Genomic DNA, 14,575 nt, shown 5'->3' with positions numbered 1-14,575 from the left:
GAGTGAGTCGAGAGCGAGAGAGGTGAGGGGTCGGGCTGGAGGTGGTCTCTTACACTCTTTAATATCTTGCGGACGGCAGGGGAGTCGGGGGTGTACAGGATCTTTCCCATCAGCAGGGGCTTGACTGAATTCCACACAATTTTTGTGACAGGGTTGGACTCCAGGGTCTGCATGAGGGCGTTGCAGAAGGGAGCTATGGACAGAAAAAATTGCAAATAAATTTGAAATCAAAGAATGAAGAGAAGAAAAGAAACACAAATACAGGGCCATCATATAGATTGAGTCAGAGAACACAAACACTTTCTCATATCCTCCACCATTTCATTTATATTCAGATACGTTCAGATAATGTAAATTAAATAGTTAAAAAGAACAGTATGATAAATACAGTGAAGTATCGGCAACAGTAAAGTATGAAAAGCTTGATTTAAGAGAATGTGTAACACCACAGCTGTGTTTCATACTGCAAACTAATTCCAGCTGGGTGTTGAAATATGTGGTGTAGAAAAGTGATTAAAAAAAATTGTACTCAGAGATGTCATACACAGACTAAATGTGATTCATTTTTGATTGTGCTTTTTGTTGGAGACTATTGCCAAAATACAGTCACAGTGAAAAAGGAAGAGATACACGCAGGAACTGCCCTGAAGTCGTAAATGAATTATTCAAGAATGATATCTTTAGAAAAACCTTTTGCTCCTTTTTGTTTAATTAGTTTAAATGACAGGAGCTTTAAAAAATAAAATCACAGTTTAATTAATTTCTGCCTCATCATCATTTCTCATCCATGACTACTGGCCGACTTCTGCTGATGAAGATCATTTGATGTGATCAAAAGCTCCAAAACAGCTACTTAATAGAGCAATGTTGTTTTCTCAGCTGCTGTTTACAAGGCCAAGAATGAATTTTGAACCTCAGCTTTTAAGCAACTATGAATTAGAAAAAGTGTGGGTAAATCAAACTTGTGGTGAGTGTTGTCTGTTTTGTATAATAGCACATATTTTATTAAATGCATTTATTTCTTGTATATTAGCACAAAAAACAGTAGGGCTATACTATAAATTGTATGTAACTTGTACTATTTATCTAATTAATACTATATAATATACTACATTAAAAGAACATTTCAATCTCTTCACTTACTGGCAGTGTCATCATAGACATAGTTGTGATTCTTGGTGCCATTGACCCCCAGAAACACCTTGTAGTTGTTGTCCTCGTACCAGTTGAAGGACAGGACCCTGGAGCCGCCTCCCTCGGGGTATCCACAGAAGAGGCTCGACACACTGGACATCAGCTTGGTGAAGGAGGGGGGACCCCCGGCTTGGAACAGGGAGGAAACTGCCTTCAGGAGCTCCTGAGAGCTGTCCCGCTCCATCAGCTGTACAGGAGATAAAGAGGGACGGTTGGAAGAGGTTTTCTCAGTTGTCGACATCAGCTTCTTTTTCACTGGATTGGGTTGAACTGTATACTGAAACCGTATGGATAATGTGAAGTATGTATTCATGTAAATAGTTGTTGCTACATATTTGACAGTGATCAAATTATTCAAAATAAATAATTTTTTATCATAATTTTCAAAAATTAATATCTCCACTTCTGTGTGGTATTAATATAATTCCAGAAGTTAAACCTGAGTGACACAGATCTTGCCAAATATATATCTAATCTATCTAAATTTATCTAGCTTTAAGATGTTTTGACTGTATATATTATTTTAATTTACTTGAAACTTTTGTTATTAGATAGTGCTGATATTCATAGCTGATGTATAAAAAACTTTTTCATTTAATATTTGTTTTTACCATTTTTTGGACTTTTCATTGGCTGTTATTTTACATTCAGTGGTTTCAGTTCAGGTATTTGTACTGTGCTGACTTTCTGTCTCTAAAACTTGTACTGACATGGTTTGTTGCACACTGGTTAGTGTCATGTTTTGTAGGTCCTCAGCTCAATACATGTATTATTTTGCAATTTCAAACTTTTCTGAATGATTTTTTGAAATCATCAACCAGCACCATTAGAAAACAATAAACAAGTCTGGGGTGATCTTCTATCTCAATTCTCGGTGAGTTGGCATCGAAATGACCCTTAAACTAGTTCCTGGTGTTTACTAGATTTACAGGATGAATGGGTTTTAGTTACTCAGAACTATACTGTAGAAATAGTGACAGTAAAATATCATGTCATTTAAACGTAATCCTGTGATAGAGAAAGTCCCTGCCCCCTGATGTGGAAGCACAAAAACAACAGGAGCTACAATACTTTAAAACTAGCTCAGTTACACCCAAAATTTATTTGACATAAGTCTCATGTAGTGTAGACACACACACACACACACACACACACACACACACACACACACACACACACACACACACACACACACACACACACACACACACACACACACACACAACACCCTTACACTTTGACCCATATCTGGTCATCAGAGACGCCAAGCAGAGCCAGATTTCATGCTGCCTCCAACAGGATGAGTGACTGTTGAGTATTGCTAGGAAGTATAAATAATTAGCTTTGAGCAATTTGACCTTTTTATCAGATAATTATATACAAGGTAGGGATATTTATATTCACCATATTCATTTATACCGTGCGAATTTCATAGTGTAAACCATGGCTAGAAAACAATAGTTTGAAAGATAAGCAAACATGTTGGACGGACGCCTCTCCTCACATGACGGGGAAAGTTGGAGGGTGGACTAAATATCCTCCAATTGATGGAACTAAAATAGCTTCATCCAAGTGCATTTCTCCCCGGTGTGTATCTTTTCCTTTCTGAAGAAATATAGGGAGGAGGTGTCCAATGATTTGGAACAATAATGTGATAGTAACACCGTGCTCCAAAGATGTAATCAGGCAATAATGAAATCAACCTAGAATGTAATCGAATCAGAGAAATTTCCCTTTCAAATCTGATGATATCAGAGGGGATCAGATTTTAGGTGGAGTTCAGTTCTTCTAGGAATATTTGTTCATAATCTTTCCTATTTATCCACCTGGCTCTGTAACACCCCCCCCCCCCAGTTTCAAATGTAAGCTGTATAACATCAGTGATGAAAATGACTCATAGCTTTTCTACATGCACACGTACACTCACACATGCTAAAACAGACCCCTGGATTTATTTCGCTCTCACTCCCTTTTCCTCCCTTTTCTTATTTATTATTTCACACAAACTCACCACTAAACTGAAAGGAAGGAGAGGTGGGTAATGAGAGCGTTTGGCTCGCCTTTCGGTCACCACGGTGATACAACGGTCCCACCTACAGGATGTGTCACCTCACAGGAATGTCTCTCCGTCTCTCTCTCTCTCTACGCCCCACCCCTATCTTACTCTCTCTCACCCACGGCTAAGGTGATGATGGGATACACTCCCCCCCGGGACCCAGAGCGAACGTGCAGAAACACTCATTCAACTGCATTTGTCTGTGTGTGTGTGTGTGTGTGTGTGTGTGTCTATACTATTTTATGTCACCTTATATTTCTCTTCAATACCCATTCTATTCTATACATTCTATTATCTTATGTTGTGGTATGTTATGTTATTTTTCTCTCTATTTTTCTCTTTTGTATATTCTATTTATTATTGTTTTTATATGACAAAGTATCTGTTGTTATTTTCTATTCTATTTCTCTACAATATCTATCTGTTCTATCATAATTTCCTAGAATATTTATTCTGAATATCTGTTCTGTTCTATTCTATTACTGTATATTTCTATTCTATATATGCTTGCACATGCCAACTGAGATACAATCTGTATGCACATGCACACACACATACAATAATGCGCAGACACAAACGCACATGCATACACTCTCACACGCATATCACGTGAGCTTAAAGAAACATATGAGAGTACACATGTAGATTGTTAACACACATGTACACCCCACATTGTTGAGGCCATCACTCAGCCTCCTGTGTGAGACAATCTCAACCAGGGAGCAGCGGAAGAGGTGAGTTTCCTGCAGGGCTAAAAATACCAGGGCCTCTGATCCTGCAGGACTGAGGAGAAGAAAGGAGGAGCATGAGCAGGAGTGGAAGGAATTGATCGACTTTGGAGTACTTACAACTTGGGTCTTCTCCGACGCCGCCTTAAGAACCTGACCCCAGAAGTGCAAGTCAATCCCCTGGGAGCTACTGTCCATAACCTGAGGCATCTGGGGATACAAAGTCACAGGAAGCATCAGTCAGGTGACCGACATTCAAGTGTTTTGCAAATGAAGATGAACACAGATAAAATGAGACCACCATTCGTTCTTTTGTAAAACCATAGCTACTTTGCATGTCCTGTGATGACCTTGGACAGATAAACACATTCATTTCCAGTTAAACAACAACCTTAAATGATTGGAAACTTCCAAGTAATGTTTTTTATCAAGAAGAGGAAATATTTTTTCCCATCCCACTTTCTCTACGCAGACTTTAAAGTCATTAAAGCCAGCAGCCGACATCTATTGTCTTGCTTTTTTGTCACACAATCTGCATCATGAATTTCCCCTTGGGGATAAATAAAGTATCTTTAGTGAACCTGTATCAAACTTGAAATCCATCAATTATTTTACATGGAAACACGCTAACTTTATTCCTGAACCTCCTTAAGTGACTTTATCTTCTTGAAACACCATTAGCAGTAGGTGTTAGAAAACGACTGGTCAGGGTGCTGAGGGCTACGGAAACCCCGAATGCCAAGAAAAACACATGAGATATCCTTCCTCTCGCATTCCTCGTGCCTGCATTTCAATGAACGAAGGAAGGAGGGAGGCGGTACAGTGCTGGGGGAAAGAGAGAAAGCGAGGGAATAGGAAGGGAGGGTGTAGAGAGGTTGATGGGAGAAGGGAGTCAGGAGCGTAACGAGGGGAGGGAAGTTGTTACAAGGCAGAGGTCACTGTGGTAATGGGCTTTAAGCTTAATAGAGCTAATGGGTTAAATGCACAGATCACCACTAAGATGCTACTGTACCACTAAGACAAACACATATGTGTCATGAAACTGATTGTTTGTCATATTGCTCCAACATTTAACGAAAATGTTTCCAATATGTACATTTGCACAGTAAATGTACGAGGAGGAATAACAAATCAATCCAAGCCTCAAGCACTCAAGATGCTGAGTACTGTATTTGTTTTGCTTTAAAGGCCCTAAAAGCATATTTCCTTTATCAGCCTCTTGTGGGTGATGGGATGATGTTTGTATATATGTTTATTTATTTATTCATTTATATATAAATAATAAAATGAACAAACAAAATGGACAAAATTAATTTGATGATTTTATAGCCAAGGTAATTAAATAACCAACCTGTTTCCATAAATACCACATCCATTATTTTTATCAAGGCTCTTTTCAAGTCCATCTGCCCTTCAGTGCTATTTAATTATGGATGTCATGTCCAAACATCTACTCCAACTTCTCCCCCTACAGTCAAGTTTTCTAGCAACCAGATAACCAGGTGTGTTGGCAGCTATGCAGCAATGCTGGACACATGGCACATGGCACATGTTGGTAATGTATTTATATGAGACAGAGCATCACGGTCTTATAGACTACCTCGCAGTCTGGGGGCGGGGTCTCGCTAAGCCCATTAGAAAAACAGGCCAAGAGGGATAATGCCATGCCCGCTCCCTGAGCCAATCACCTGACTTACTCAGGCTGAACCTGAACATACACAGGTAGTAAAGAAAATGGAGGGTGTCAAAAGAAATTGTTTAAATATACTACAGTTTGTTGATGTAATGATACTTTTTTTCTTTATTCTTATGTAAAGTTTTCTGAGATTTATCCAAAATCTGATAGATTTTACAAATACATTCAAATAAAAAACAAATAAAATGCCTTTTTATTCTGATAAAAAGTGATTTGTGCCATTCAGACAAAAATTCTCTCCATGTTTCTTGCTTTTGGTAAATACATGTGTAAACAGTTTGAAACAGATCCCATTGTTTATTCTAAGCCTCTAATAAAGCCACTGACTGAGTGAACAGGTTTGGCAGAGTCACCTGCAAACTAGTATCAGCCACTTGGCCTCACATGCAGGAAGGAATAACTGCCAGCTCTATATAGAACTAATCATCATGCCACAATTCACATAACACAAATAGCACTGTTACATGTAGAACATCCTATATAAATCCAGATACTATTCCAGCATATCAACTTTTCTGATCCAGGTGCAGGTCTGTTAAGGGGAGTTGGGAATGTCTCTCAATACATCAGCTACCTCTAGTTAAGCACTCTTCTAAATTTGCAACTGTTCAGGGTTCAACAGTATTAACAGAGTGGCTGCACTGCACAAAAAACAGGTTTTAGTAAATGGATGGATTTTTTTGTGACCTTCCCTCATTTCCACAAACAGCCATTTTTGTTCATTTGAATCAAACTTTATCAAAAAAAAAAGAAACTGTATATTTGTGTGGTGATTTCTTTTTTATGGCATTTTGGACAATAAGAAATACAGAAAACCATTCGGCAGGAGGACTTGAAGCTGCCATGGCCTTCACTGTCAGGACAGGAAGAGGGACATCATTTTTTCCAACAAGCACAGCCTTCCAGAGGATTTCAGTGGAAATCATGACTAGCATGTCAATGAAAAACACACATTTACAAAATGTTTCTCATTTTCAGTGACGGTAACCAAACAAAAATTCATCACCAAGGGATTAGAACGAGGAGGAAAGGATGTAAGGATCACCAGCTCTACACAACAGGAAGCGATGAGGATTACTGGATATGACATACCGCTAACGCGTTTTAGAAAATATACTAAAAGTAATTTCAAACAAGCAACTAACCAGTTTGAAGATCTTGAAAAAATCCAGATTAGCGTAGAGGACATCCTCTATCTTCTGCAGCCTTTGCTGGCTGAGGGCACACATAGCATTGCGGACCCCCTGGAGTCCCATTCGACTGGGGAAGATGATGAAGCGCTCCAGCAAGGCCTGACTGCACGCAATGTCTTTCAGCTGCAGGTCTGGGATACCAAAGGCGAACTAGAGATGGTGGAAGAGAAAGAAAAAAACTGAAATTAATTTGCAGAAATGATACTCAAGGAGAGAAACAGAATAGTTAGAAGATGTGGTTATGTTTTTACACTGAGGGAAAACAACTTTATATCAATTTAGGCTGCAGACGCACCTGCTCTAGTTTTATTTCTGCATTGACGAGCTGGTAGACTATTGAGTCCGAGAGGCTGGCGTCTCGCAACAGGAAGGCTGTGAGTAACTCGTCGTCTTTCAGAATGTCACCTATCTTGAGCCCACGGCCTAGATGGAAAATGAGAAGCAGAGATAGTGAAAGGTCACTACTACTAAAAACGGTATTGACCGGACCAGCACTGGACTGCTCAGAGGAAATGATTCACAGCAAGACAGATTGGCAGGGATTTGTTAAAGGGGAAAACATTAATGTTAATGTCAACTGAAGAAACATTAAGAATAACCTTTTTATGTGCGGCGTCATGATTAATCCTGTGTATATGAATGACCAAGTGAATGTATGAGCGATTAATCAAAATAGGAGGAAGTAGAATAGGGAACCTTTATCCTAGATAATCACAGTGCAACTGTTACTGAAGCAACTGAACAATGTCTTATACAGTTTAAATACAACAGTGAAAATGTGACATCTAATGGTTTTGAATCACTGAATGTGAACAAATTAATTTACAAAAATGATACTCAAGGAGAGAGACAAACAGAATTTGAAAAACAAAAGAGAAAGTGAGGAGTGCTTTGATAGAAATAAGAGGCCATGAAACATGAACAAAAAGAGGATGTAAAGACAACAGGATGCCAACATTAAGATTATCTGGTAGGCAATGTCTCTAGTAAGGTTAAGAAGAGACCTTTCAAATTATTTCCAGCTCTGATTTTACAGTTTGTTCAGAAAATAACAACCATCCATGGTTTTATTTTTATTTTCACTCGTTGAATGTTTTTACCTTGTGGATTTTATACTAACTGTCTTTAATGTTGTCTTTTTATGCTATCCCCTGCAATGGAAAGCTTGAAAAATGCTATAAATGCAATTATCATAATAATTATTGTTGCTATTATAATTGGCTTGCTTTTGTCTCAACTGTATTCTGGTTAATGTTAGAGTTGAAAAAATAAAGAGCACCACCAACTGTTTTATTCTTAAGGGAAGTGCCACTGTCTGAATCATTTCTCACATTTTCCCCTTACCTGACAGCAGAGATGGGTTGTTGCGTAATGTGTCCATGAAGTTTGAGAAGGATGACATTTCATGCCAAAGACGGCCATACTGCTGGACATCTGTCTCACTGAGCAGAAGCTCCTGGACATCAACATAAAACCGTGCCAATCTGGGGGAAAAAACAAAACAAAAATAATTTATTAGTTTACTTAATTTATTATTCTAGATTCTACAGAATGTTGTGTGAAATGTGAACCTGTATTTTATTTTGTTTTAAAGATTTAAAGGTCCCATATTTTACACTGTTCTGGTTTCTTATTTGAAGTGTTGATCCATAAGAAGATATATTTGTTGTTTTAAGACCCAAAAACCATCTCAATTTAGTTTTGTATCTCCTTTCTCAGGTTTGTCTCTGGAGCTCTGGTGACAACAGGTTCGTGAGCCAATCAGAGGAGAAGAGGCTCTGAGCCTCTTTTCTGATTGGCTGACTGTTTTCTGAGCAATCAAATAAAGGTAAAGCAGATTTCAGGTAAACACTCAGAGAAACCAAATCCCGAAAGTTTGGATGGTGGGTCCAGGTGGGCGGGGTTACGATCTGCTTTGTTGTGACATCACAAAGTTACAGAAATCCTGACGGCTCGTTTTAAGGTTCAGTTTCTGAATGTGTGCATTTTGTCTGTGGATTGAGCGCTTTGATACTTTCACAGTCTTAATATAGAACCTAGACCTGCTTCATAATCAAAAAAGACATGGAAATCTCACTTTAAACGATATGGGACCTTCAAATGTGTAATTGTTTTTAACCGTAAGTAAATGACAGTTTGCAGGATTTGATCGTGCTATGATTAGGCTTACACTGAGTTGTTGTAGTTAGAGACAACTCCTGGAGACTCTCCTCTGGTTGAATATCTGAAGCAGGGGTTGTTGGCGTTGCAGAAGATGCCCTGGATCCAGGGCAGAATCCCTGCCGAGGGCATGGCCTTGTTGGGGAAATGACCTGAAGGAACAGACAACAAAGCCAAAGGGTTTACGTGCGCTTTCTATGAAAGATTACTATGGTAATTGTTAGTCGGGAATTTATTCTTACATTCATGCTGTTGGTACAGTGGGTTGGCCTTCCTCAGCCACACCAGACCAATGAATAACAACACTGGCCAGAAGATCTCCACCAGGAAGCGGATCTTGACAGAGGCAGGTGAAGTGTAAGTCAATGAAAAAAAGAAAAATAATTCCAGCACAAGAGTCCTAGAATTAATCCTACAAAACTTTACGTTCTTAAGAGTTTATCAGAGGTGTTTACGATTGTAGTTCGTGGTGTTATTGCATTGGACTGAATTATGCTGAATGGATTCTAAGGTTTTGTCCAACCTCATTCACATAATGATTGTACCTTCTGTCTCTTGCGGAGAATCCAGTTTTTCCACAGTAACAGGCGGATTTGAGAGCCTGTATTCATTGCTCCGCAGCTTAACCCCTGGACGGGGTCATCAGACTGTGACAAACCTACAGATACACAACACCATTAGTGATGAAATACAGTTGTTATATAGACATTGGACAAATTAGATAACATAAATGAGCCTGGCAGTCAGACAGACCCAGGACTATGGTACTTGGGTCTTGTTTTGAGATCACCTGTCTTGGAGTTTTGTGCCAATTTCAAATGATACTTTAACTTTTTCATGATTTTAAAAAGCATTTTCAAAAACATAATTTGTTGTTAATGGTGCACTGTTCATTATTTTGTTTATTTTCCATCTCCAAAAGGACTTGAGCGTAGTAAAATGTACAGTGTAATGGTGCTGAGACATCATACAAAGGATTTTGCGGGATGTAAAAGTTGGACAGTAAAGAGAAATCTATTCATCTCTCTTACAACTTTCTCAATGAAGTTTTTACCACAGGACAGACACTTACATTTATTCTTGGCCTTGAAATTGATTGGATTTGCCCTGGTCTTGGCTTTGACCTGACATTTACTAAAACTTGACTGTGTCTGGCTTTAGGAATAACTTGGATTTATTTAAGGTGGACTTGACTACATTCTTGGACTGACCACTTTTTGGAAAGAAAAACACCCTGCTGCAGTGCTCCTAAGCAAAAACACTACCAGCTTTAAGGGTTATTGTATAGTCATGCTAACGAAAGGAGGGAATTTCTCTAAAAGAAAATACAATTTCCTATAACATTATTAAAACTAGTTGTTATCAACATAGAAACATGAGTTGGTTTATGTATACACATGAAACTGTAGACCTGCTTGGTAAATGCAATTTCGTATATTCATTATCATGCAGATTTATTCCAAAAGACAATTCATTTTGGAGTTCAAGAAATAAATAAATAAATAAAAAAAATAAAGAACCTCAAATGCCAATCACATCTGCAGGTTATGTGCAGATGGCCTCAGAGAATGTCAGACATGAAGTGTAATTTGTTCAGAGTGACATGTCCAATAGATTACTGCAGACCGCCAGACTGAGGATGCAGGGACATAAACACTTGTCTAGAAAAACAAGAGGACAGACTGTGAAACCAAAACCAGGAGAGTAAAGGCTATCATTAAGGTGTCTGACTTCTCTGAAATCACCTTATTACTCAAACAGTAAGAAGGTGATTACACCCGACAGGACTTCCTTGTGCAAGATTGATGGAAATGTGTAGAAATTTTGTGGCCAATGTGCCTCATTACCAAAAAAAAAAAACAAAAAAAAAAACAAAAAAAAAAAACGAAAATGCTGCATGTTTAACCTCCTAGGACCTGGCGTCCACATATGTGGACCTCACATTTTGGGTTCTCTAGACCACAATACTAACTTTTTCTCAACAAGGGCCTGGTGACCACATATGAGGATATTATACTGCCACTCAGTAATCGAAATTTAAAACTAATGTTCTCATATGTGGACATCATTTTTCTCAGGTCCCAATCAGCCTATATAGCAAAGAATAGAGCTCGGGTCTTAGGAGGTTAAGTAACTGGGAGCAGAAGATACACGAAAAAAAGAAAACAACCCACCAGGATCTGTCATAACATTATGTTAGAATCTACTGAAAGAGTAATTAGCAACCATGTAACTGTCAGATCTGCCAGCAAATCTAATTTCGTCAACAGGAATAAAAGAGTAAATTCAGATCCTTACCTCTTATGGAATGATATAAAAGTTGTTCGACATCTAGGAGAAAGAGGTTCACAAACAAGCTGAAGTAATGGAAAACATTAAGCAAGGTAGAAGAGCTCCGTATGACTCCTTGCTGCCCACTCTCTCTCTCTCTCTCTCTCTCTCTCTCTCTCTCTCCCCTCCTGCCTGCAGGTCAGCAGCACTCCTAATCTGATTGCTCTAATCTCCCAGCTCAACATGGGCAGGCAGAAAAAGACAACAGTCATCCATTTTGAGGTAGAATTAGGGGGATAACTGCCTGAGATGATGGGTCCTGGTGGAGAGAAAGGCTATCCTGGAGTGGGGTGGGGGTGGGGGGGGCAGGTTTGTGTCGACACAGCAGCCAATACGTTTGTGTCCATGTGCGAGATTTACCTGCAGTCATTGTGAGTCACTCTGCATGTGAGTCTTCAGCCGAACACACACAAAATAAATCAACTATGAATCTGTAACACAGCAGGAGCTGACCCACACTCAGAGACGATGGGGTGTTTTGCAGGTTTTGTGTCTCGCACGTCTGAGGTGAGTCACCGCTCTGAGCAGCTCGACAAGGTGGAACAGGTGACACGGGTCATTAGGTTTGGAGAATTTGAGGCCTTGACAGAAGCACTGTAAAACCACTTGAACCTGCTGTGAACGATGCATAGAAAAGACACAGCTTACTCTGAAACAGAGGGGAATTCGAGGCTTAACTCTGTGCAACGAGTGCTGGCGGCTCAGGTAGCTGCCTTGTTGTCTTTGTTAACAAACACAGCAAAACACATGGCAGAAATACATTATAAGCTGCAGCGTAACACAAAGCATAAATAATACACAGAAAGTAAACTTAAAGTACGTCTACAGGGCTACAGAAGGATCTGTCAAAATATAACCGATATAACTGTGGTTCTCTGAGGCACTGAACAAATACTGGAATAGAGTTGAGTTGAGTAATCAATTAGTGTGATCTTGGGCTCACTTAGATTGTGATGATTTTTTTTTTTCACCACGATTTGACATTTTATGGACGAAACAATTCAACAAGAAAATCATTGCAAGTTGCAGCCCTCAAACCATTCCATCTTTCTCCATTTTGTCCAATACAGCAAAAATAAAGCTGATAATCTGATTGGATACTTGGGTGAAACACACATGGGGAGGGGACACAGGGAATTGTTGGTAAGTAAAAATAACGCAAACAATGTAAACACAAGGCTTCGAGAAAACACATCAAAAGTTTAAACTATAACTCTTGTTCTATGAAGCACCGAACAGAGAGATCTTAAAAAACACTCAACTGGAGCAGAAGTAACAGTTTAAACTATATATATTTTTTAATTTGCAGCAATTTGCAACTGTTGCATGTCATTTTTCTGCTGTATAGTCACGATATTGCGATGAGACAAAGTTACCGTGATGAACATGCAGTATGTAAGTATAGATATAAAAAACGTAAACAGATACATAAGGCTTACATACTGAGAAAAAATGTACCAATCACAGGCTACGATGGAAAATTCAAAAAGGTAAAAAAGCTGAATTCTTTATAATTAAGAACCTCATGTTAAAAATACTTCAATCTACTCCTTGTGGAATAAAACACAAAAATTGAGCAAATTTTAACAATAAAGGCAACATTAGAATTTGAACCTGTATTAAGTGCATTGTGTGATTACAATAAAATATTTTGGAACAAATCAAATAAAAACAAAACAACAAAGAAAATGATAGGCTTACAATTCTTTACAGACAGAAATCCATTTTGTGGTTGGTAAATTTTCTTTGACATAAAAACAGACTATTCACATATTTGTTATTTAAGAACATGAGACTAAACATTCATGTTGATCCCACTCTTCTCGTCTTCGTGACACTACGACTTCAATGTGTAAAATAGAATATATTAGTACTTATAACACTTTCATGGTTTATTTTCACAGGCCTTTATATTTTCCCACTCTCAGCTCATTGATAAAAATGTTCCCCCAGTTTACACTATGGCACAGATACATTAATATTTACAGATATGTTTTTTTTTGGCATCAGACAAAATGAGCCTCTCTGTGCTCAAGCTCCTGCAGCCGCCGAGGTCGCAGTCTTTGGTAGACGGGTTTAGTCTCACTGGGGCTGAGGTCGTCAGGGCTGCTTGGGGGTGGGGACTGGGGGGGTGAAAGGGTAGCGGAGGTCGAGCCCTCAGGGTCAATGGCACTGTCGGTGGAGTCCTGCGTCTGGAGCCGTGTCTGTGGGGGGCTTACAAGGGCAGGGGACGGGGTGACTACGTGTCCAGGGTTGATCGGGGCAAGTGAAGGGGTGGTGGTGGTGGTGGTAATGGTCGTAACAGTAGTAGTCCAGTTTGGTAGCGTCCTAGCTCTGCTGTTAATGGAAACAGGGGGCTTGTAGAAAGTTCCAGGAGGAGGCTGCAGAGTCCTCGGTGCCCTGAGTGTTAGTGGAAGGTTTGGTGAGCTGCTAGATTCACTGACTGAATTATCTGTGTCATTTTCCCTTTTAGAAGTCCAGACAGGCTTGACCGGCATAGTGTAGGGGTTGGTGGAGAATACGGTGCTCAAACTAGATGTGGTTGAGACCACAGAGGCAGTGGTTACAGTTGGGTTAAGAGTGACAGGCACCGTTGCCTTTATAGGTTGCACTCCAGAGCTGGCAGACGGCAGGTTGGCCACAATCATAGCAGTCCTGGGTGTAACATCATAGTGCTTGTACTTCCTGTCCCACGTTCTCCTCTGCATTGTCTGTGTGTCAATGAAAGGCGTGATGTAGTAGGTGCTTACTCTGGATGAGCCACACTGGCGTGCCTTTTCTGGCTCTGGAATCTCCTGTATAGTTTCGGCCACGACGTCCCGGTCAGAGGAGGTTGCGTCAACATTAGCAGCAGTGTTTCGATTATTCCTCTCGCTGATCTGAGCAGGGTTGGGGAGACGTTCCAGCGGCATGCTGATCGGCCGAGACACGTTTCTGGTGCGCTGCGTGCGTAGCTGGACCTTTGGTGCCACGTTGGTAGTGGGAGGTATGATGGTGCTGGGACGGCCAAACACTAAGGTTGACCTCTGGACATCTCCTCCACTAGATGTCTGGATCCCATTGAGTCCATCCACGACCGAGACCCCTGTTCTGTCTGTTCCTGGCTGGACCTCCTGCACCTCGTCCAGGATGTGTGAGGATGGGATCACTGATGAGTATCTTTTGTACGCTTTGGCACTCTGGAGGGACATAATAAACAGTTGTCTGAACATCATGT

General features: G+C 39.9%; 2 protein-coding genes across 6 annotated transcripts in view; both read right to left on the bottom strand.

The window, feature by feature from the left end:
- Positions 1 to 11,449, bottom strand: part of LOC130178504 (retinal-specific phospholipid-transporting ATPase ABCA4-like) — a 37,697-nt gene extending 26,248 nt beyond the window's left edge. For both annotated transcript variants that reach the window (XM_056390812.1, XM_056390813.1), the window contains exons 1-10: positions 11,326 to 11,449; positions 9,573 to 9,685; positions 9,270 to 9,363; positions 9,038 to 9,179; positions 8,212 to 8,351; positions 7,163 to 7,290; positions 6,820 to 7,017; positions 4,099 to 4,188; positions 1,144 to 1,381; positions 54 to 193 (exon numbers count right to left, since the gene is read on the bottom strand). In XM_056390812.1, the coding sequence (XP_056246787.1) occupies positions 54 to 193; positions 1,144 to 1,381; positions 4,099 to 4,188; positions 6,820 to 7,017; positions 7,163 to 7,290; positions 8,212 to 8,351; positions 9,038 to 9,179; positions 9,270 to 9,363; positions 9,573 to 9,638 (1,236 nt within the window). In that variant the 5' untranslated portion in view covers positions 9,639 to 9,685; positions 11,326 to 11,449. The remainder of the gene's footprint in view (positions 1 to 53; positions 194 to 1,143; positions 1,382 to 4,098; positions 4,189 to 6,819; positions 7,018 to 7,162; positions 7,291 to 8,211; positions 8,352 to 9,037; positions 9,180 to 9,269; positions 9,364 to 9,572; positions 9,686 to 11,325) is intronic.
- A 1,182-nt stretch (positions 11,450 to 12,631) lies between these two features.
- LOC130178505 (rho GTPase-activating protein 29-like) overlaps positions 12,632 to 14,575 on the bottom strand; it is a 29,288-nt gene continuing 27,344 nt past the window's right edge. For all 4 annotated transcript variants that reach the window (XM_056390814.1, XM_056390816.1, XM_056390817.1 and 1 more), the window contains one exon: positions 12,632 to 14,537. In XM_056390814.1, coding sequence (XP_056246789.1) covers positions 13,365 to 14,537 — 1,173 coding nt within the window. In that variant the 3' untranslated portion in view covers positions 12,632 to 13,364. The remainder of the gene's footprint in view (positions 14,538 to 14,575) is intronic.

This window comes from Seriola aureovittata, chromosome 12 (genome assembly GCF_021018895.1).
Source record: "Seriola aureovittata isolate HTS-2021-v1 ecotype China chromosome 12, ASM2101889v1, whole genome shotgun sequence".
Classification (NCBI taxonomy): Eukaryota; Metazoa; Chordata; class Actinopteri; order Carangiformes; family Carangidae; genus Seriola; species Seriola aureovittata.
The sequence above is the reverse complement of the archived record's forward strand: the minus strand, read 5'-3'. Positions and strand labels throughout refer to the sequence as shown.